General features: G+C 48.2%; 1 protein-coding gene across 1 annotated transcript in view; it reads right to left on the reverse strand.

The window, feature by feature from the left end:
- Window positions 1-7,598: 7,598 nt before the first annotated feature.
- The window catches only part of TNFRSF21 (TNF receptor superfamily member 21), a 65,221-nt gene continuing 49,379 nt past the window's right edge, over window positions 7,599-23,440 (reverse strand). Inside the window, exons 5-6 of the mRNA XM_090031292.1 lie at window positions 10,653-10,875; window positions 7,599-8,955 (exon numbers count right to left, since the gene is read on the reverse strand). Coding sequence (XP_089887418.1) covers window positions 8,726-8,955; window positions 10,653-10,875 — 453 coding nt within the window. The 3' untranslated portion in view covers window positions 7,599-8,725. The remainder of the gene's footprint in view (window positions 8,956-10,652; window positions 10,876-23,440) is intronic.

Here is a 23,440-nt window from a genome sequence, read left to right on the forward strand (position 1 = left end):
CACTTTTAAAAATGGAACCTGACAGTACTTTGGCAGTCTGGAAGAACTTCCCTGATGCCAAATCCCAGAAAATCAAAGCCATTGTTTGGCTGAGGTCGATGTGGCAACAGGGACAGAGTGCAAGGCACCTCATTCTCCTTTGGGAAGCTGTTGCAAAAAATCCCACTTGGAAAACCAACCCAATCAAGCAAAACCCCCAAACTTAACAATGCTCTGCACTGAGGTTTGAAGCTATGTGATCAGGTTAACTACTCGCCTGCAGCCTTCCTCACCGAGCAGGGTGCAGGGTGTTTCAGTGACCTGACCACGGCGTCACTCCAGCATTCAGCGTGCATCGGCAGAAAGGGCGTCTCCTGCCTGGACCACAATACAAAACTTTTATTATAAAAGCTGGGGTCTTGCTGATGGGCTGCTCACTTTTTAGCTTGGCCTAAAGTAGTTGAAAGCAGATTTTTAAGGACAGTAACACTGAGAGGGCCCCTGATAAAAAGTTCTGTAGGTGCAAAGTGCTTTACACCAATGCTGTTGATACCCAAATAAATAAGACCAGCAGATAGAACCAGAGAGGAAGCGAAGGAATAGCTTTTCTACCACCCAACCGGTACAGTCAACACCACTGACATTTATCTGGGAGAAGGAGCAAGACTCATGGAAAATGATAGGAAAGCAATGGAATAACCAAGTTAGAAATGAAGCTGATGTGGAAACAGACGGAAACCTGCAGAGCCTGGATTTATTAGGCAGGCAATTCCCTATCCTAAGTAAGTGAATTAATTTTTAAATTGATTTGTGTCTCAGATGTCAAAAGCTTTGGAAGTAAAGAAGCCCAGCGCTCAACATTGAAACAGAAGAATAACTTGATTACTTGGAGCACGGCCTCTAAAAGGGTTTTGTTTTAGAGAACTAGATGAGCCTGGGGATTGGATGCAGAGCTTTCGTATCTCCGGGCGTGGACACACGCAACGCCTTAGAATGATACAAGCCTGTTAAACTGATTTAAAGCCATCTGGAACAGTTCAAAAGTGTACCTGGAAATCAAGTACTATTTTGACATGTTTCAGGGCTCCTTATGGGCACTAAGAGTTCTGTGACACAGGTCTGGTTGGTCCTCCAGACATCCCACACTGCATTGCTCCATCCCCCACCCTCTGAATGGGCTGCTCTGGTACACGGCCAGAACTCTACTGGTCCCTCCTTTTTCTCCCTTTTGTTGGCACTTTTTATCAATGAGCTCTCTGGCACTGCTTGGTCAATAAAATCTTTCTAACAGCCGGCTGTGTCCTCCCTCACTCCCTACTTGACCACAGCTTCTCATTATGCTCCCACAAGCCCTGGGAGCATTTAGGACATTTAGGACATTTAGGAATGGGATGACTCGGACATCTTCCATACTGTCCAGCCAGGGGGTTGGACCAAGGTGGTCAAGATGGCCAAGGTCCCCTCCCCTCTGGAGCTTTGCAACAGGTACAAACCTCTTGCAGCCCCAGTAGAGGCTGCACAGATGCCAGCTCCTGCAGACATGGGAGCATCACCACCCCCTACTCTCCCTAAGATGAAACGCAGAGCGGTCGTTGTGCGAGACTCCCTCCTGAGGGGGCAATCTGCTGCCCCGACCCCCTAGCCTGGGAGGTCTGCTACTTCCTGGGGGCCCATGTCCGGGACATAGCAGAGAGGATCCCAAAGATTATCCGGCCTTCTGACCACTACCCTATGCTCCTTATCCATGTGGGCACGAATGACATGGCTCAGAGCAATCCCAGCCAGGTCATGAGAGACTACAGGGCTCTGGGAGCAGGGCTTAGGGGCGCAGGTGGTCTTTTCCTCGCTCCTCCCGGTTGTGGATCATGGGCTGAGGAGGGAGAGATAGGTTGAGGTAGTCAACTAAAGGCTGCAGTGCTGGTGTCATCGTGAAGACTTCAGCTTCCACGATCACAGTCCACTCTTGGGCAAGAGAGGCAGTGGTCTGCTGGGGGAAGATGGCCTCCACCTAACTCCGCTGGGGAGGAGGCTCTTCTTGCCAGACTGGCTGACCTGCTCAACCGGGCTTTAAACTAAGCCTGCTGGGGGTTGGGGGGATTATCGCCACTGCAAGCCCACTGGACAACCCTTGTAAATCCAGTAGGCTAAGGCACCTAAGGGAACCCACCCCTAACTTAGCTCTCGAACGATCTGTAGGGAAGGCAGGGCCCGCCTGTACACAAATGCCAGGAGCTTGGGGAATAAACAGGAGGAACTGGTCCTCCTGCTAAACAAGAATGACTACAACTTCACAGGGGTAACAGAGACCTGGTGGGACTCCACAGGTATAGATGGCTATCCTCTGTACAGGTGAGACTGTGCAGATTAAAGAGGTGGGGGTATAGCTCTCTATGTTAAGGACTGCTACACATCCCTCCAAATTGACGTTGGCACCCAGGAAGGATGACTGGAGTCTCTCTGGGTCAAAATACATGGGGAATGTGGCACAGGGGACATCATGGTAGGAGTCTACTACAGACCTCCTAACCAGAAACAAGAACTGGACCAGGAATTCACCAGGGAACTGGCTGAGTCTGCACGCTCTTGGTGCATGGTTGTCATGGGAGACTTTAGCTATCTGGACATCTCATGGGAAGAGCAGTCCTCCAAATCCAATCGGTTGCAAAGCTTCCTCATATGCATGGACGAGCTCTACCTGACTCAAGAAGTCTACGGGCTGACGAGAGGTCAAGCATTGCTCGACCTGGTACTGGCCAAAGGGGATGACATAGTTAGTGACCTAAGAATCAATGGAAAGCTGGGTGATAGTGACCACGAGCTGATCACCTTCACTATCCATTGCAAAGCTGGCAAGTCAGTCAGCAATACAGAAGTTCTCAACTTCAAGAAAGCTGACTTTGACAAGCTCAGGAGGCTTGTCGGTGAGGCCCTAAGGGACCACGACTTGACAGGAAGAGGAGTCCAAGAGAAGTGGTTGCTCCTCAAGGAAGCGATCCTGACAGCACAAGGGATGGCCATCCCATCTCGGAGGAAGGGCAGCAAAAGGGCTCAGCAGGGAACTTGAGGACCTCCTACGCCTCAAAAGGATGGAAGGCTGGAATTACCACCAACAAGGAGTACTCAGCACTGGCCCATACCTGCAGGGAGCAGATCAGGAAAGCCAAGGCTACAACCAAGCTCTATCTAGCTTCACATATCAAGGATAACAAAGAATCCTTCTTCATATATGTAGGGAGCCGGAAAAAAAGCAAGGGTAACATTGGACCCCTGCTGAACCAAACAGGACAGCTGATAACCGACACCCAGGAAAATGCCAACCTGCCCAATGGGTACTTCTCATTGGTCTTTCATCAGTCCCATGGGACCGCCCTCCCTAGCAAGACACGGGACAGCTAGGGTGAGGGCGTATTTATACCCAGCATTTGTGTTGATCTAGGAAAAGATCACCTTAAGAGGCTGGACACCTTCAAGTCAGCTGGTCCTGACAGACTACACCCTAGGGTACTTAAGGAGCTGGCAGGTGTCATAGCTCAACCACTGGCAAAAATATTCGAAAATTCGTGGTGCTCAGGTGGAGTACCTGAAGACTGGAAGAAGGCCAGCATGGTACCCATCTTCAAGAAAGGGCAGAAAGTAGATCCTAGGAATTACAGGCCAATCAGCTTGACCTCAATCCCTGGTTCTTGAGAAAATTATCAAGGACAGCCTTCTGCATAAGCTGGCTGAGGGTAACACCCTGAAGGATAGTCAGCATGGGTTTGTCACAGGTAGGTCTTGCCTGACCAATCTCATTTCCTTCTATGACCAGGTGACGTATCACTTGGACAAGGGAGAACAGATTGACGTCATATATCTGGACTTTAAAAAACCCTTTAATCTGGTGTCCCATGACCTCCTCAAGGAAAAATTGGCCAGCTGTGGCCTTGGCTACACCACAGTCCAATTAGCTGGGAAACTGGCTCGGACCCAGAGTAGTGGTCGATGGCAGCAAATCATTATGGAGCTCCGTGACCAGTGGCATCCCCCAAGGCTCTGTCCTTGGACCAGTTCTCTTTAACATCTTTATCAGTGACGTGGACATTGGTGTCAGAAGAGCACCGGCTAAGTTCGCCAATGACACTAAACTTTGGGGCATAGCATCCACGCCTGAGGACAGGCTAGTGATCCAGGCTGACTTTGATAAACTTAGTAAGTGGGCAGATACAAACCTGATGGAAGTTCAGTACCGATAAATGTAAGGGGAAAAAACCCCACAGCATGCTTATAGGCTTGGCAGTGCTACGCTTGCTAGCACCACTACTGAAAGAGACTTGGGGGTCATGACTGACCATAAGATAAACATGAGCCACCAATGCGATGTCACAGCTGGTAAAGCAAACCAAACTCTGGCTTGCATCTATAGATGCTTCTCAAGTAAATCTCAGGATGTCATCCTCCCGCTGTACACCACAGCTGGAGTACTGCATCCAGTTTTGGGCTCTACAATTCAAGAAGGATGTCGAGAAGCTTAAGAGAGTCCAGAGGAGAGCCATGCACATGATCAGAGGACAAGGGAATAGGCCTTATGAAGAGAGGCTGAGAGCCATGGGACTCTTCAGCCTGGAAAAGTGCAGGCTCAGGGGGGACCTGGTGGCTGCTTACAAGTACATAAGGGGTATACATCAGGAACTGGGAGAATGTTTTCCCTTGGGTTGCTCTGATGAACAGACAAGGACCAACGGTCATAAACTCGTACAAGACGGTTTTAGGCTGGACATAAGAAAAAATTTCTTTCTGGTTCAAGCCCCCAAGACCTGGAATAGACCCCCTCCAAAAGTGGTGCAGGCACCTACTCTGGACTCATTCAAGAAACACTTGGATGCTTATCTTGCTGGGATCCTTTGACCCTAGCTGACTTCTTGCCCCTGGGGCAGGGGGCTGGACTTGATCTTCAAGGTCCTTTCCAGCCCTAATGTCTATGAAATCTGTGAATGGTTCAATTGTTATATGTGCCTGCACCTTGTCCCACAACCATTGTGAACTGATTCCCAATCCACTGGATCATGGTCAAAGCCCAGTTAAACTTGACAGCAGCCAACACTGCATCAGCTGATGGTTCTTCAGTGGCCTCGAAGTGACTCAGTAAGTCTCAGCAAGATGTATGAGATCTCTCTTGCACATTCCGCTACAACAAATTTTCAGAGCTGTCATGTAGCAGAACCTGAGTTAAGCATCCTTGTACTAGCTTTCATGTAGCTAGTTCAGGTAAAAGCAACACATACAGTACTCTGGCACGGCTGAACAAACCAGAGCTGGAAGACCAGGTACTAGCTCATACTGAGCTTCATGCCTGTCTCATGGCAATTAAGTGAGCTAACTAGACAGCCTACCCCTGTTACAATCCCACCTTTATTGCTGAGTAGACACCCTTAGATTGTTCATATCCTATTCTCTCAACTGGTTCATTAGCTTCTCCAACTTCACATCCCCTTTCTCCGGGGGCTGGTGTTCACCATTTACCAAAAGGGTTTGGAATGGACAACCTATTTGTATGTGCAAAACCATCTGGCTCAAGCAGTCAGACTGCTAAGGTACTAGCAGTGTCAGGAAACAGCATAAAAGGTCTTAGGCACACCAGGAGTATCAAGAGTATGGGGCACTTATACAGCCACAAATGCAACACAGACTGGACAGGGAAGGCAAGTTGGTACAAAAGGTAGAAGGGAAGAGAGACAACCTGAATGGGCACATCTCTTCTCTGCAAAAAGCAGCCTTGCTCAAATTAGACACAAGCAGAGCCACAATGCAGTCTCTCGGATGCAAAGAAATTATGCCCATGGCTTTATTTTGCTACTCTGGCTTGCTCAAGAGCTTCCAGCTACACAGGGCAAAGTGGAAGTGTGACTAGAACTGTTTCCCCATCTCTTTTGAGGTCTAAATAGCCTGATCTTTGCTTTCAGAGCCTTCTACAATCGCAAAGGTAGCTGGATTGGATGCTAGCTCTAGTACTTGACTGGTACAGTCTGGAAAGAAGTGGAACAAAAAGCCTTTTTGTCTTTAGGGTGTGGCGACTAAAGCAGCTCACAGGTTTGGAATGTGAAGTCCTGGGGAGCTGTTTTAATGGCTGAGGCTATCAAAGATGCATTGTAAATGCAACTTAACGCATGGATATTATCATCCTGTGTGCAGGCATTAGAGCTTTAGGCTATAGCATCCCCTGTCCTTTTGTCTACGTAGACTCATAAATCTTGAGAACAGGAGAGCAGATGGGCAGGGTTGATTAGTTCACGACCTGCAGGTACAAAGCCAAGCCATAAATTCTGTGTGAATGACGCAACGTGGCAGTAACTCCTACTGTAACTGTATAGAAACAGTACTGAGTACAGTTGGTCTGTAATGACTCCTACAGCAAGTGGGACAGGCTTTCTGAACTGTATGCCACTGTCCATACAAAGAACGCACACATTTTGACTAGGTTTTTTGCATCAGCTGTTTTTGTCAGTTTGTGGCTGTAAATCTTGTTTTAGCCAGGTATTTACTGCACCTGTCTGAGGCATTCTTTGTGGAAGCCTTCTGAACACAACACCTGGACGAGACTGGCTCTGTGTCCTTCCTGCGAGGTCTACAGCAGGACAGTACTACACACAGAAACTCTCATCCCAGCCTCCTTCCATGTGCAGAACAGAATAACTATAGATCTGTTATTTGGAAGCTGTGGTTGTGTATATGGATGGACATCAATCATGTAACAGGTCATCCAGAAATGCTGCTAGCAGCAGCTCAGAGGCAAAGGACAGATGAGTGCAGAAGCTGCAACCCAGGAGTACTGGGACGCTAGCACATTTTAACAGTTGAAGAGTACTGCTAGGGAGAGCCACAGGAACTGTAATAACCAACCCTTTAAGTCAACTCAGCCATGGGTATCTGGAAGCACTAATCCTAGATCAAGACCACTATCTCCCCTACAGGATCATCCCACCAGCCCTGGTCTCTGCAACCCCTGCTCTGCTACACAACCAGAGACTTCAGGGGTCTGGGGTGCATGGGTTTCAGCTTCATTTTAATCTGTGAAAGGTCAACTTCATCTGATCCTCTAGGCCTCCCTAGGAGAGCCCAATCTAGCCTTAAAGTCTCTATCCAGTCTTTGAAACCTGAAACTCAGCCACAGGCCAATACAAAATCTAAACAAACATCTCGGGGAGTAACACTGAGAAAACGGAGAGCCCGGAGCAATGTCAGCCTAGGTCAGAAGTGTCTCTCTTCATCTTCGCCGCTTCCACTGTGCCTTACACCAGTCTTACAGTGATGGCACAAATGAAATACCCATAATGGATGTGTGCAACTGGCACCAATTGAGTGCAGTTTGCCCCTGGCATCTAAGACCTACTCTTGCACCTACACACATTTTCTATAGCCTCAGCCCCCTTAGCACCAGTCCTGTATCAAAATCCCAGATCAAGACCAGGGCTTCCCAAAACAGGTTCTCCCCCTTTGGTGGAGATCAGCGATGTCAAGGGATCCAATGAGCGCAGTGAAGCAGTGAGGAGATTAACACCAAAGCATGCCAAGTAACAAACACCTAGTATTTATTAATAAATTAGTACACTGGAAGGCAATTTCTCAATGTCATTCCCCCTCCCCACCCCACCCTGGAGGTAGCAGATGCCACCTTTGTATTATAATTTTTCAAACTGAGCATATTACGGACAGTTCATATGGGAGCATAACTGTTGCAAATATAATAAGACAGAATTCTTACAATGCAGCCTTTTTCAGTTTTTAAATAAAAAATAAAGAGACAATTCAGACCAGGCAAGGTCTTTGGAACCTAACCTAGTGGCCACGTCTGTATAAAAAAAACCCAAGAGACACGAGTGTAAAAAGCAGAGCTTGGTAAGTTTTATGATCACAAGAAGGGTGGTACCACCAGGGTTTTCCTTCACCTTCCAGAGTCCAGCACCAGTGCTGATCAAGACGTTTCAGAAACGGGCCTGCTGCACGTACAAGTGGCAAAGTGAGCTCCTTGCTTGCGTTACATTCGGCTGCAGGCCAGAAGGACTGCGTTACATCAATCCTGAAGGCCGGAGGAATTAAACCTTTTTCATGTCTTTCAAACACATTTCTGCATTAGCTTACGGGAGCACAAGTAAATCAAGCATTCTATGCATTGTCCAGGTGAGAAACCATACAATAAATACCTGTGCGAGTAAAATCTGAGCAATGAATAGGACCTATACAACAGTACATTAAAAAAAAGTCAACTGAAGGAAAAAGAAAAGAAAAGCGAGATACCAGGAGAGAAAGCAACCAACAGCGACATTCACTTTGCACGCTTTCCATTCACCACTGAGGTGCAGGGGGCATGAGGGATAAAAGATGTTTGACGAGGAGAGGTACCTCAAAATAAGACATTTGATCAAACCAAAAATGGGTTAAAACAGTTCCAGCTTCCAGACATACATTATGCTGGATTTGTGGTCTTTAGTTAATTAACTGCATTTTTAAAGTGCATAAAACGATTGAGCGGAATGAGAACAGAAAAAGGTCACTCAGAAGGGCCTGGGGGCAGCAGCCGAGATTTTAATTCTGCAACAAAGTTAAGGATGAAAGGTGCAATGTCTGTAAACTGCCCCCACCCAAACCCAAGAGACCTTGAAGAAAATACTGGCCATGTAATTCTATCAAACACCTGCCTGCATGTTGTCAACCACCTTGAACAAGTGCCAAGCAAGTACTAGCAATAGTCAGAGTGTGCGGTGACCAATGTCTACAACAGATCGGGAAGGTGGCTATACACAGAGTCCAGGAGTGTTTGGCTGGCTTCCTGGCTCTTGACCCCAGCAATCTCAAATAGCCTATCCAGCTTGTCCTCTGCCTGTGGAATCTCTTCTATCACATGGAGCTCCTCAGGATTTAGGATGTGAAGCATGTCATCAAAGATGGGCTGCAGGTCACAAGGATCCAATCGCACCTGACGCAAGACTGTGTCTTTTTTTTCTGCAAAAGCAAGACAGGATTGGTTATTAAGGCACCATTTGTGGGAAGAGCGTGCTTCTAACAGCACAAAGACCAAGAATCAAGTCTATATTGCTCCCAGACTCCAGCCCAACTTTTAGGGACCAAATGGCAAGTTGTGAAAGACAGGAAAAAGCATGGGTGGGTTGGGTAGTTGGAGACTAAAGATGGAACAGGCCTACTTATCACCTAATATCCAATCTCCTGCCAAGATACTTGTTCCATACAACAGCACTGCAAGTGCTGGCATTGCTGGGAAAAGAAGAGGGGCAAAAATCCCAAGTAATAACTGGAATATCCTACTAATCTCTACATTAATTTTTTGGGTTTTTTTGCTAAAGTGTAGACAATTCACAGGATTTACTCTTCACCTGCATTACAAGTGACTTTGTAAATTTTTCTTTAGGGGACTTTAGAAAAGAAAAACAAACTCAAATTCATGCTGTGGCCAACCAAAAGGGCCTAATGTAAACACCCTTCTCTGCAAGGATCAGAGGAAGATGCAACATCTAACATGGAACAGGGTGTCCTGGGAATAAAAATAATGGTGGCCAAAATAATTTACTGTATTGAAGTCCAGTCTGTTAAAATTGAATGAATTAAAAATAGATTTTGATGCAACCCCAGACATCCCTGTGATTGTACATTTCCCCGGTTTAAAAGGAGGTGCAACAAATCCTTCCAAAGGGAGGAAATTCACCCACTGAAAACCAAGCACGGAAAGTAAAACTGCAATACTATGCCAATGCAAAACTAAGTCGAGGCCACAGGAGATTGTCCATTGCTGTTAATGGGACCTGGGTCAAGACCCAAGATGATGTTTTAGGGAAAGAAATTGTACAATGTTAGAGAAACACCTTTTTAATCTCACAGGATCCATTTAAACCTCTTTGTCTTTTCCACTCATCTTTATGCCATACCCACCAGTAGGAAAATGGGTACCTGCATCATCATTTCATAGACATTAGTGCTGGAAGGGACCTCGGAAGATCAGAGTCCAGCCCCCTGCCCCAGGGGCAGGAAGTCAGCTGGGATCATAGGATCCCAGCAAGATAAAGAACCAAATTTCTCTTGAAGGTGTTCAATGTAGGTGCTTGAATCACCTCCTGCGGCAGTCTGTTCCAGGCCTTGGGGGCTCGGACAGTAAAGAAATTCTTCCTTATGTCCAGCCTGAAACGGTCAAGGAGGAGTTTATGACTGTTTGACCACATCACCCACTGGGACTCTCTGATGAACAGATGTTCCCCCAGATCCTGGTGAGAAGTCTTCACCCAATGTAACCACTGTCAACCTCAGGTATCCTCCCTATCATTTTTTGGGGGGCACCTGAATGAAACTTTTAATTCAGTGGAGGCTGGGGAGGAAGGAGGACTTGGTCTGCAAAACCATGGATTGCACCATGGCCCCAGAGACCACCAGTGACCTGTGACTCACAGTTTGCAGACTCCTAGTCTATTGTGAAATCAAGTAAACGCCTCTCTCAATACCCAAACTTCCCTTATTCTTGCCACACTGTACTGCCATTACTCTGCCAGTGCAATTCCTTCCACGTGGACTATAGCTTCTTAGCTTTGCAGAATGCAACAATATTTCTCAGGATGGCAGAGACTAGCACGTCCAGCCTTGCACAGTTCTCAAAATAACTTCAAGGGAGCAGGACAAAGGGCCAAATTTAGTACCTTTGGTAATAAAAGAGCCAGTTCGGCTGAGAGCAGAGGAGCCGCTGGAAGTCGAATCACAACGCAGAAGAGGTTCCGATTCATCGACGAAGAAGCCCTTGTTTTTTTCAGAGGGAGAAGGTTCGATGGTGAGGATGGTGGCATCAGAAGGCTTCTGATTCAGACTGGGAACGGGGCTGAGAGGGCTGGGGTTTACTGGTAGGGCCAGTTTGTCAGATTCCAGCTATGAAGAGGGCATAGAAAAAAAAAAAATCTATTATGATTTATCACACAAAACGTAAAGTAGAAGTTCACGTTCAAACCATTTTATACCCAAAGTGCCAAACCGGGGTACAAGCCAGGGTAGGCATATGGCAACTTCACGTAGACTCTGGCTCCTTTTCAGTGGAGACTCGAGTAAACACTTAACAACTCCACCTACTAACAGGGTTCACAGTGCTCCTATAATCTCCACCCCATGATAACGGACCCACGTCATTTTATCATGGGACTTGCCGTACACAAAACCTGCCATCAGGACCAAAAAGGAGTGTGTCAACATGCAGTGGAAAACAATGCTGCCGGTTTCACCTGCCTGTCTATGAGTTCAACGAGGGAAAAAAGCAAGTGAGCACGGAGAGGAAGCAGGTTTAGTATGCCACGTACACATGCAAAACGGGAGCTGCTCCACTCCATCAGCATCATCAGCTTTTAAACAAGGGGTGGGATGGGTGCTAATAACATCCTAATGTCCAGCTCAGGGATACAACATATCCAACATTTTAATGTCCAGCTCAGGGGCTGCAACACAGCTAAGAGCAATGTAGCTGGTCATAGTTTCTGGATCAGAACCCCCCACCCCAGCCCCTTTTGCCAGCAGCAGGAATGAGGTGTAGCTAGCTCAGAGCTGCCATTTTCCCTGTATTTCAGGGCCTCGGCACAAGTTACCTAAAAAATGTCATGAAGGCATTTCAAACAAGAGCAGTCACTAGTTAAGGGGTATTAAACAGCTGGAAGTACCCTCTAAATTTTTTAAAGCTATGCCGCTACAACTGAGGCTTGTCTTTGATTCATTTCAAAGTCGCTCCAGGGTATGGTACGGATGCTCTAGGGAAATAAAATGCCTTACTTTCATTCCTCCAGCACCCCAGGATGCACAGGTCCCAGGCACTCAACCCCTTCCCATTCTCCAAAATCTCTAGTGGTCTTCCCTCCCCTCTCCCATTAACTGCAGAGCCAGCCAACCCCCACATAGCTGCTGCCCTACCACTTCATTTCATTTCATTTCATCTCAGTTCCTCATGTCCCACAGCCCCCCCTTTCTCATCTCTCTGCCATGCAACAAGCCTGCTGGCTCTCAGCTTTGTGCCCCGGCTATTCTTCCCCTGCCCCCCGTCCCTGGGCCCAAGACGGCTTCCCCACCCCAGCCACCATGACCCCTGCTGCCCCTAACAACACAACTTATAACATCCCTCACCCAATCCCAATTCACTGAGACATGCACAATTTTTATATTTATATATAAATTATTTATATAATTTAAAAAAAACCTTTATTTTACTCCTTTCTTTTCACCTTACCCCCACTTCACTTCAAACAGTTTTTCAAGATTTCTCCCCTCCCACCCCCTGCTCTGGCTGGGCTCCTGCTGGCTATGGAGGGAAGGAAGCCACAAATCCCATGCTGGCTTCTCCTCCTCCAAGCTGCCCCTCCTCTCCCACCACAGGCAGGTCCTGGTGCTTGTCCACACACCTGCTCACCAGCCCTCTAGTGACAAATCAGTCACAGGCAGGTCTGCAGCAACACGAAGCCTTCACCTGAGGCTGTTCCAAAAGCGCCATAATTCAATGGCTTCACATCCTACAGATTTGTGATAGTATACAGGCAACCCGAGCCAAAGCCCTTGGGTACAAGAGGCTGATACCGGAGACGAAGCCACTGGCGAGAGAGAAATGCACGCTACGATCGAAGGAGTTTGCTACAGAAAGCCACTGGCCCTACAGTGCCGTGCAGCAGGCTAGAGGACCAGCCAAGAGCTTCATACCCTGTTGCTGGAAGTGGTAGGCACATATCCCAGCAGAGGATTGTGCCATGTTTAGCACCGTTAGCTGGCATAAAGCAAAGGCTAGCTTTAAAGCGACCGGCAGTGGTATGCCGGTGTCCCCGTTGCAGCGCTTTGCCCTGCAAGTAGGAAGTTTAGGTAACAGGTCTGATTTAGGCAGGGACGATCCTGCCTTGAGCAGGAGGGTTGGACTAGATGAGGTCCCTTCCAGCCCCACTTTTCCATGACTACGTCTTAGAGAAATGGATTCTCTCTCTGTCTCCCAGAGCAGCAAGCATCTGCATGGAAGGAAATTCAATTTTTATTATTAAGCCATGTTTTAAGCTAATGGGTTTTTTGGCCACACTATGTTTCCTCCTCTTCTCCAGCTTCCAGCGCACCCCTTTTACAGAGCACACAGCATTTTCTTTCTACCTGGGGTTGACTCACTGATTATTAAATCATCTAGCCTGACCTCTGGTATAGTACCAGGCCTTGAACGTTCATCTATTTCCCCCCGCGTGGAGCCCAATAACTCGTGTTTGGCTGACGTCTTGCTTCCAAAACGGTGCCTGTGCTTGAACTGAAGACTGCAAGCAATGGAAAATCCTGATTTCCTTGGGAGTTGGACCAACGTTTAGCCGCCCCCCCGCCTTTAGAAGTCTGTGCCTATCTCCAACTTGAACCTATATGACTTCAGGTTTCAGCCGGCAGAAACACCCACAGTCTTCTGGACTCCAATCTCTCTTTTATCAGGAGCCACAGGTCAAAGGAGATTGACAGCAGCACCCCAGCATGACACCAGTTGAAGTCAGTTAGTATTGAGGTCCTTCTAGCCCAGGTTTCACACCCTTGTTCTCTCCATTTCATAGCCACGAGACCATGCCTAATAAGCTGGTAAACAGGCCAATTTCTTATGCTAGTGGAGAGGATACAAGTGTCATGCGCGAGGCAGACCTGTCTCAAGGAGGAGTGGGACACTCCTGCAACAAAGCCACCTTCATGCTGGGGCCATCTGTGCTGCTCCCACAGTGCTCTAGGCCAGCGGTTCTCAACCAGGGATCTGTGGCCCTCTGGGGGCTGTGAGGGGGTTTCAGGGGGCCCACTGGCCCGGTGCAGAGGAGCTGCCTTGGCCCCCTGGGGCTGTGATGTGTCCTGAGGAAGGTGTGGGGGTAGGCCTGCCCTGCCTGACCCCGCGGCCCCCATCGTGTGGGCAGCGCCGTGGGCAGGCGGGTGAGGCTCTACGCTGCTGCCGCTCAGGGGAATGCGGCCCTGGGGTTCCCTGCCACCGCGCCACATCTGCTGCACCTGGGGCTGTGTGGGCAGTTGTTGTGGCACAGGTCGGCTATAGAGTATTTCTAGTACACCGCGGGGGGGGGGGGGGGGAAACTAAGGAAGATAAAGATTGAGACCCTTGCTCTATGCCAAAGCACAGCTCTGCCCACCCTCTCCCACGCCGTGTATGCCAAACTACAGAATAAGGTGCTGAAGCTGTTCTAGGGGTGCTGCTCTTAAGCGTGCTAGAGAACATGCGTTGGGATGCATCCTTATGGTGGCTTTACCACCTCCTGTCCAGGTTTGGGATGTGCAGAGGGTGGGACTGAGTTGCTCAGCAGCGCTTTCCATAAAGCAACATGGGCATACAGGATACCGCCGGACGGACAGAGAGACTAAAGGTTCAAAATGACATTTGCATTTAGGTAGCTCTCTAGCAAGAACTTAGGATCCAGCAGTCAGGGTGCACCAATAAAAATGTTTTTTGGCCGATACTGATGGCTGATTATTAGCCAGCCATAACCGGCCGATACCGATGTGAGAGCTGATACTCAGCCCGGCAGCTTGGAGAGCAGCGTCTGGCTGGTAAGTCTGCAGGGGAGGAAGGGGCATGGGAATGCAGATCGAGAGCTCGAGGGCCCCACAGTAAGGAAGGGCTGGGGCAGGAGGAGGTGCTGCCCTGCCAGGGTGGGGCATGGTGGGGGCAGGGGGAGCAGTTCTGCACACCCCCGGGAGAGGCATAGGGGATATACGCCCCTTGGATTTGTGCACAGCCCTGGCCAGCCCCTACTGGGAAGAGACCAGCATAACCCCTGGCCCCAAGCTTGCAGTCAGCAGCCCACCCTCGCCCTAGGCATTAATTTGGGGGGCATGTGTGCTTCCCCCCTCCCCCCCCAAGCCTCCCATGGGTCCGTCCCATGCCCTGCTCCACCCGGGCTGGGCAGTACGTGCCCAAACCCCAGCCCCAGCCCCACTCCCTCTCTCACCACAGGGGCCTTGATCTGCCACCCCCCTCAAGATTTACCAACTGGACACTGTTCTGCAAGCTGCCGGGCTGCAGTCCTAGCCACGTGCATGCCGTGCCCACGCAGACAACATTTATCAGCAACATCAGCTACACAGGCCAACAAAAGCCGATAATGTTGATTTTCCTTTTTATCGGTGCTGATCCGATATGATACATCACTGCACCTCTACTCAGTAGCATTTAAAAACCATCTCCCAACCCTGCTCATGTGTACAAAAAGGAATGGGTAATCTTGCTTGCAGCTGTTGCCTACTGCAGAGAGTTTAATGCAATTGAGCTCTCTCAGGTATCACAGATGTTGAATCAAGAGGCTCGCTCCAATCGCCTCCTCTGCACTTGTTGAATACAGTAAAATGATTTCTGAAGCCTGCAGCGCCGCTCCCCCCCTTCTCAGCATATGGTACCTGCAGTTGCTCTCACACATCCATACAAAATAGCCTGTGCACCAAAGGTACAAGGAAACATTTGTATTCACACAGCCCCACACTGAGGAACTCTGTATTGATCTTTCATAGTCTGCGCTACGTTATGTAATTCTGCATAATTTGTTTGCATCAAAGAATTTGCCACCCACCATTCACATGTCCATTGAGACGCCCACCTGATTTCCCATTAGCTCATGTGAAATTAACTTTTAATCCTGCTCCATTGTGTAATAAAAGGGCTTCTTTCAGTAGGAAAGAGAGGGGATTTGTTCTCTTTCAACGTGTTTTGTAGTACATTAAACAGTGGTGGCTCATTTTTTTTTTCTTTTTTCTGTTTTAAATAACAGACTTTGTATGCTTCATTAAAATATCCTCTGGAACATTTCCAACACAATCCTTTTACAAGAATTAGACTATTGTTATTAACTGGGAAGGAGAAAAACCTTAGTGGCAAATCAGAGTAACAGCCTAGACGCTTCTTATATGGCATCCAATATTATCATGCTTTTACCTTTAAAATCATTAGAAAGTAGGGGCTGACTCTTCCACTTGCGATTACCCATTGCATCCCCAACCAAGAGTTGAGTGGTAGAATGGGTTTGAGAAACCAGAAGAAAATTAAAAGCAGAGCCAGGAAGACACTAGACCCAAACATGAAAAAACCCACACACTTCCCAACACAGTTGTCGGTAAATCCCACAAAACTGCAACAGCAATTGCAAAAGCACTCGAGATATAATCCTAGGTGGTTCTCTAAACCATAAAAAAAAATCCTCAGAGCCCCAAACTGTTCTCAACAGATGAACGTTTGTTAGGCAAAGTAAACAGGATGCTGGAGCGTGGGTTAAAGTTTAAATAGAGAGGGAAAGAAAGCAAAGGAGAGCGACAGTGTTTAGAAGTAGGGTTGGAGTTTTGCAGCCTGGATGGTCCAGGAAATGTGCCAAGCAAGGTGTGTTTGGTTTACCAGGCAGTGTTGAGAAGGGCAGGAAAAGTAACTTTGGAGATGCGGCCTGGTGGATGGGTGTACGAGAACTATTAATAAATACCCTGTGACTCACTCCCATGAAACCAAGTTGGCAAGTCTTATTTTTAAAGCGCTAGTTGACAGAGGTGCTCTTCATTTCCCCTCCCTGGCTGTGATGTAGTGACACCGCGCCCGAGCAACAACTGTGCCAGATGTGGTTACATTTCAGAAGCTGAAAAAAAAAAGTAAAAAATTCACGTGCCACAGAAGCTGCATGGTATAAACACAGCCCTTTGGATCACTGGAGGCATAGACAGATTTTGATTTTCCCTTTGACTATGAAGAACGACGTTATGGTGAAGAAGCCGGCTGGGGCTCTGGAGATCTCAATTCAATTCCCAGTGCTTCCATGGGCTTCCTGCAAGATGCTGGCTACGATCACATCCGTGCCAATGCATCCCCAGGAAGGGAATATCAGGACCGACTCACTTCCATGAAGCTATTCAGCATTCCCCTTGTTCTTCAGCACTGTGCTCTTGTCCTACACTAGTCATCGCAGCAAGCCACACTAATAAGCGTGGGTGCCAATTCCCCCTGTACAGGGCAGAGGTGGTGGTAACGAGCCACCTTATTGCAGCAGGACCCCCCCACCTGTGCAGAAGGACACCAACACTGGGCTTTTGCTGTCGACGACTTACATGGTTACACCACGGACCAATTCTGTATTTGGTTTTTGTGCCGAAACCATTAATGGCATTGACACGTCAGCAACCCCTGCACTGAAGTACGATTCAAATCACACCAGGGGCACAAAGCCAATTCTTCTGACTTGCTGCAGCTAGGAGCTTGCATTGCCAAAAAAAAAAAAAAAATTGCCTCTTTGGTTCAGGCTATTCAAGGCCCTTTGTGATCCAGGCTCCAAGAAACTGGGCGTCTGTCTGGCTGTCTCTTTCTGTAAATCCACTCAGCCCCTAATATTTACCCTGGGCCGGGTCCGGAGAGAGGCTCTCAGCAGATGGATGGCGAGTACAGAAGGGCCTTCACAACTGCCTGAGGGTCTCAAGCCCCAGTTATTTCAGCAGGTGATTTTAAGTCCCTTCCAATATTTAATTGCTGTCTCTTCATTCCCAATTAGAAAGTAGCCTATCATGTTGGGTACGGGAAGAGACTTGAAGGCTGTCTGCCATGCCCTTGTGCTGGTCCCATATTTGGGCTGAGTAGGCAGGATGCTCAAAAATTGCAACCCCCGTGCAAAATGCGAGGGAAGACTGATCATTTGCTGAGGAAAAACAAAAATCACCCTGGCGATACCTTCTCAGTATTTTACCTTATCAAGCAAGCCTGGAAATTAAAAGGGCTGAATTTTGTGGGGCTGTGGCTAGCTGCATGCTTGCACTAGCTAATCTCTACAGCTGGCACACGACCAATTTTAAGTAACCTTTATAAAAGAGATTGATGGAGTGGCCGAACTGAATTTGATGCATAATTGATGCGTGTAGATCTATTTATGCTCATTCGTTTATAGGTATTTCTAGAGTGCTCGCCGCCACAGCACCCAAGTGACTTGGCCAGTAGCGTTCGAAGCTCTCCAAGTTATTAAATGCGGGGGGGGGAAGCCTCAAGTCTGAACTGTAAAAGCAGAACGATCCCAGAGGGGAGGCAGCACCAGCACTTCTGCGCCAAATGCTCCTGCCCCCCTCCCCGACGCTCCCGAATCGGGACTCGGCTGGCATCTAGATAAACCGGTCAATTATCTCCCATCTGCGAGGTCTGCCAACTCTTGCTGCTTTGGTCACGATATCCCAGAATGCATCATTTTGACAAAGCATCCTCTCCAAGACTGCAGCAGATTTTGCTCTGGGCAGGTCAGGGAATTGAGCAAAAGATTTCGGGACTTGTGCTTGATTTAGCTTGGCAGTACCCTTGAAACCTGAACAGCAGCAGCTTTGAGAAGTGCAAGGTGGGTCAGAGACCGTATCTGCTTGATGAGTGCAGGCACATGCCGTGAAACGGCTGCTTTTGCCGGAGCTGGTAAGATTAGGAGGTCTCCTTTACTGCAGAGGGTCTCTCGGGAGTCTTCTCTGCGTGTCAGCAAAGTGCCAAATGCTCTTACATCAATGGTAATGCTATTCCAGCCAGGGCCATATGCTGACTCACTGAATACCTTACTTAAAAATGGAGGGCTCTGCAAAGCACGGGAAACACGCGGCTCAGCGAGCTAATGCAATTCACACTGATACAAAGCTGCATTCATATCAGGCCGTCTGAGGACTCCAGTCAGCTCGAATGTGCATGTGCAGCTCCCACATGTCGGGAGCCAGTCAAGGACCACGTTTGCACACAATAGCCCTTGGATTTATAACTCCCAGCAGACACGTGTCGCGTTCTGCTTCGCGTGCCCCGGCTCCTTGCGGGCGCTTCGTTAAGGAGCACACCGAACATGCTTCTGCTACCTTTTCACCTTACTGAGACCTTCGGCTCGCACAAAGGGTTTAACATCGAGATGCGGCTCCTGAACAAGCAGCAGGGACAGATGGATCTGCCTTGCTGCGATCAGAGCACCGCTTTGTTATGGGACCATAAGGAGGGAATTTAAACTATTCGGAGCTCAAGCTTAATGAGAAGCCCGATAAGTGTTAGGGAAACACTGCGTTCTGCTGGCATGCTGCCCCGTGCCAACGGAGAAGCAGCTGCTCCCAGCGTGGGGCAGTTTTCTTGCCCAGAAAGGGCCACCACTGAAAGGGCTGCTATAGTCCCAGGCAATGAGAAGGTGGCTGTGGTCAAAAAGGGAAAGCCTCAGAGATGGTGAATGGATGGTCACTCTCCTGCCCAGATCAGGGGTGTTAAGTTTAAGTTTAATACAGGATTGCTGTTTCCCAGGTTTCAGAGGCCACCTCCCCAGGAAGGAGGACCAAACAGGCTGGCCCAAACCCATGCGAGTCCTATGTGCGTGCACGGACAAAGACAAGCCACGAAGGCTCTTGGCAGGAGCTTGCTGGAGGCAAGCGGGATGCGATGGGAAGCTATGGCACAGACGGCAGAGTGGGAGTGAGGGAAGGCACTGTTCGGTCCTGAGACAACTAATTGCAGTCTCTCCAAAAGCACTTAGCTCCCCATTAAAGCTAATGAGTCCTCCCTGCATGTGTGAGCAGGAGACACCCTTGATGAGTTGTCTACATGTTCAAAAAGCAAGGCAGTTTTACTGCCAGGGTGGGTCACTGAACAGCCTGGAAAGCTTGAACACGCCTGGGGGGTTTGAAAGCTCCTGCACAACACTGGAAAATGGGCAAAGCTTTAGCAACATATGTGGCAAGGGAGCAGTGCAGTTCAATACAATTAAAAGAGAGCCTGGCCTGCATGTCTCTGGAGGAGAGAGCCCTGTGAACATAAGGATTTTTGCGCTAAATTTAATCACCCGCAGGAAGATTTGTCCTGATATATGGTTGCTAATGGACAACCAACTGCACAGCGCTGACCCTCGAGTACAGATCACTGAGATGACAACCTTGGGGCCTGCCTGTGGCATAAATAACCCAATATGGTGAACTGGTATCCCTTGAACTGTCCCAGTATCATAATAAGGATAAGCCTTTCAGTTAACAAAGGCTACCAAAATGCTACAAACATCAACGGCACTGGAACCAAAGGGATGGGAATTTGGGAAATTATGTTCCAACCTGGCTTTCCCACCATGCTTAGAGACAGGAGCATACCTACAGGTGGGCAGTTGGGGCACCAATTTAGGGGCCATTTTGACAACCCTCTATGTGGCCAATCTTCTTCTGTCCTAGTTTGACCTCTACTTGTCCTAAAAAGACTCACTTCAACCTTACTTTGGAGTTAAGGCACTGTGCACATCCCTCAGTATTAAAAGGAGATTGCAGAAAAAAGCATTCCTGAAATTCAGCAGGGGGGAACTGTGCTTGCATGAAAGCCCTTCGTTCAGTTAGCTGCCTTTGCAGGCCAGGCACTCGCTGCATGCATGGACACCTACAAGGCGTGCAATGCCCAGCTGTTGTGAACTTTATACCCGAGGACCCAGCTGCAGCCCCTGGTACGAGCGCAGACAAGCTCTCCCACTTCACAGATTCTTTAAGTTAATGCACCGGACGCCGATTCCTCTGCCAACATCTATTCAGCTTTCTTGAATGGGGAAACAGGAGTAAATAATTCACGAACTGGGAACCTGACAAAGTACAAGATTTGGGCTGTGTTTGAACAGAGCTGCTCGGAGGTCCCAACTAGGAAGGGCTGCATGCTCTGAAACAGGAAGCAATGGAACAAGAGATGCTTGGAGCAGCAATTTGCAACACAGCTTCACATGAAGCTTTCACATCCTCTTTGCTGCCGCCACCAACCCCGTGATGGGAAAATTATGCAAAGACAGAAGTCCACATGAAACAGACCCCGGACTTCCAACCCTCATCAGATTCAGGATGGTATCTGAATGCATACATTGTGATTAATCCTGTACATCACTGCGTAGACTGTGTGAGATCAAAACCTGGGGCCCCCGGCCTTCAAGTCCTAACCAGCAATTAAAAAAAATAAAAAAAAAAGATTACTGATATTTCAGGGTGGGATGGGTCTACAATCCTCAAAATATGGGACACTGTTGCTAAAGCAGTTCCTCGCAGCTTACTTTCTCCCCTTTTCGGAGAATAGAGAAGGGACGAGCTCTTTCAGTATCATCCCGAGACCAGAGATTTGCCACTTGCTAGAAATGAGAAAGCAAAGCCCTTTCTCTGGACAGTGTGCCACTGCGATTCTGGGAAGTGCTAATGCTGTCTAAACAATGATTGGGCTCAAATATGCAACTGCACCTACTGTACTGAACAAGCTATTAATTTACCCTGACAGGACAAGCTTAGAAGAAAGATGTTTTGCAGAATCTGTTCCATTTGTCACAAACAATGTTCAAATTAGACATGTGCTTTTTCAGCTCACGGCTGGTGCCAGAGCTTAAGAAGAGCTGTACGAATTAAACACTCCAATTTTTCCCATCCTTCTTCAGGTCCTCCCTAGTTTTCACAGGAGTCACTGATCCAGAAAACAAGTGATCCATAGGGCTAATCTAGTTTTAACCTAATTTCATTAAAGTGCAATATAGAACTGGCATAATCTTACATGGTATAGAAAGCACCATGCTTTCAGCACAGTTCACCTTTCCTGGAAGAAAAAAAAAATCTTTTACTATGTTCCACACTGCTACATGCAGATGCATTCAATTCTCTGTTTGTGCATTCAGTGTATGTACACACGATGTAGATAATGATGCTGTCAAAAAACTCCAACTGGGATAAAGCACTGCTTTGGGTACCATCTAAATGCAAGAGAATCTTAGCCTCCTGCGGCTTGCCATTTGAGATCAAAAAGACGTGAAGGGTAGAAGGTAAGGATGCAACAGATACATCTTTAAGTATGTACAAGTGGTAAGTGAACGGGAAGGATCCAATGGTTGGGTTAGTAGCTGGAGAAGTGTGTGAACTAAGTTCAATTCACTGCTCACAGTTAAATTGACAACCTCACTTCATGCCTCAATTCCTTACCTGTATAATGGGCATAAGAGCACTTTCCTCCCTCAAAAGGGGTGCTGCATAGATGACTATACTCAGGACAAGGTTATTTGCCCCAAGGAATCCCAGTCATGGATCAGGATGCAAATCCATTCTCGTCAATCATGGCAGCTGTGCTGTTCTTCAAGATAAATACCGTGACTACCACAGCTGGGTCATTCGACCTTGGAGGGCTTGGGGTGGTTAAACTGGAGGTCCACTCAGCAAGTGGAAAAAGGAGAGAAGTGGAAGAGGAACAGGTCACAACTTGCCATCCCTCCAGCCACAAGCAGGCTGAATTTTGCAGACATGGCAGAAGAGTCTTGTAGATGGACTAGGAGGAAGATGAACAAAAGAGAGCGACGCCATTCAGGTTAACCCCTGAGTTTGCTTGGAGATGGTGACATACTAGAGACACAATGATTCGAGACCAATGCAGGCCATGACAACTTGGCCAACAGATGCAATGAGTCTCTGTGGCATATCTTCTCATAGCCCAAGTACCATGGCAGTACAGCTGCTGTTCAGCCACGGTCATCATTGTCCGCTGGACTTCCCACAGCTCCATGACGAGCCAGCTCTGTTCAGTTCCCATGGACTGAGCGTCCAAAGCTAACAGGAAACGCTGATGCTGGAGGAGGTCCTAGCACAGTGCCCAAGGGAAGGCAGTGCTGCTTTCATCCTGTACTTGTGCTTTGGTTCATGTAGTCCAGTCTCCAGGAGTCTCAGCTCAACAGAGTCCCTACTCAAAAAACTCAGACCTCTCAGAGAACCTGAAACAGTGACATTTAGTTTCTCCTGGCAACAACTCTGACAGGGTTTACTGTAACAACGATATTCCCAGTAGCACAGAGATCCCATTTGTTCTCCCCAAGTCAAGCCAGCCAATGCCAACTTGCACTGCATCTGGCCAGCCAGCACAGCCCAGCCCCGCTGAACAGATTTGTCTTAATGAAAGGTTTTCAAACAGTTGAAACTAGTGAAGTCCCAGCCTGACCGCAACATCTAGCTATGTTTCACCCCGGCACCACATTTGCGAGCTATTTACATCAGACCTGAAGGCTTGGATCACAATGGCATGAGTTTTTCCAAGTTTCCCCTGCAGCAGGACACTCCTCACCTGTCTTGCAGTCTCTCCTGTTACGTGCCAGTGGCTCTGCTCCTCCATGTTAATAAGAATTGCAGACGCTGATTTAGAGGGAGGCAAGCCTGACAGAGCACAGTAATAATGTGCAGAAATGCACCTACTTTCAATGTCAAACCCATACCCCTGGGTGCTTCTTAGCATTTGTTTAACATCCTGCATCCTACCTCAGCATGTTAACTAGCTGGCACAGGGATTGCGGCGAGGAACGTTTACCATGGAAGATGCATGCCTCTAAAAGGAAAGTCTGGTGCCAATAGCCTAGTTAGCCCAGAGGCTGCCCAGATGGGAGGGAAGGAAGGTCAGAGGTAAATCCAGGGACAAGGTCCGTCAGCGGGAAGCCAGCTGTTGGCACTACAGCCCCAGAAAGGTTAGGTG

This window comes from Crocodylus siamensis, chromosome 1, assembly GCF_052110815.1.
Source record: "Crocodylus siamensis isolate JL-2025a chromosome 1, ASM5211081v1, whole genome shotgun sequence".
Lineage (NCBI taxonomy): Eukaryota > Metazoa > Chordata > Crocodylia > Crocodylidae > Crocodylus > Crocodylus siamensis.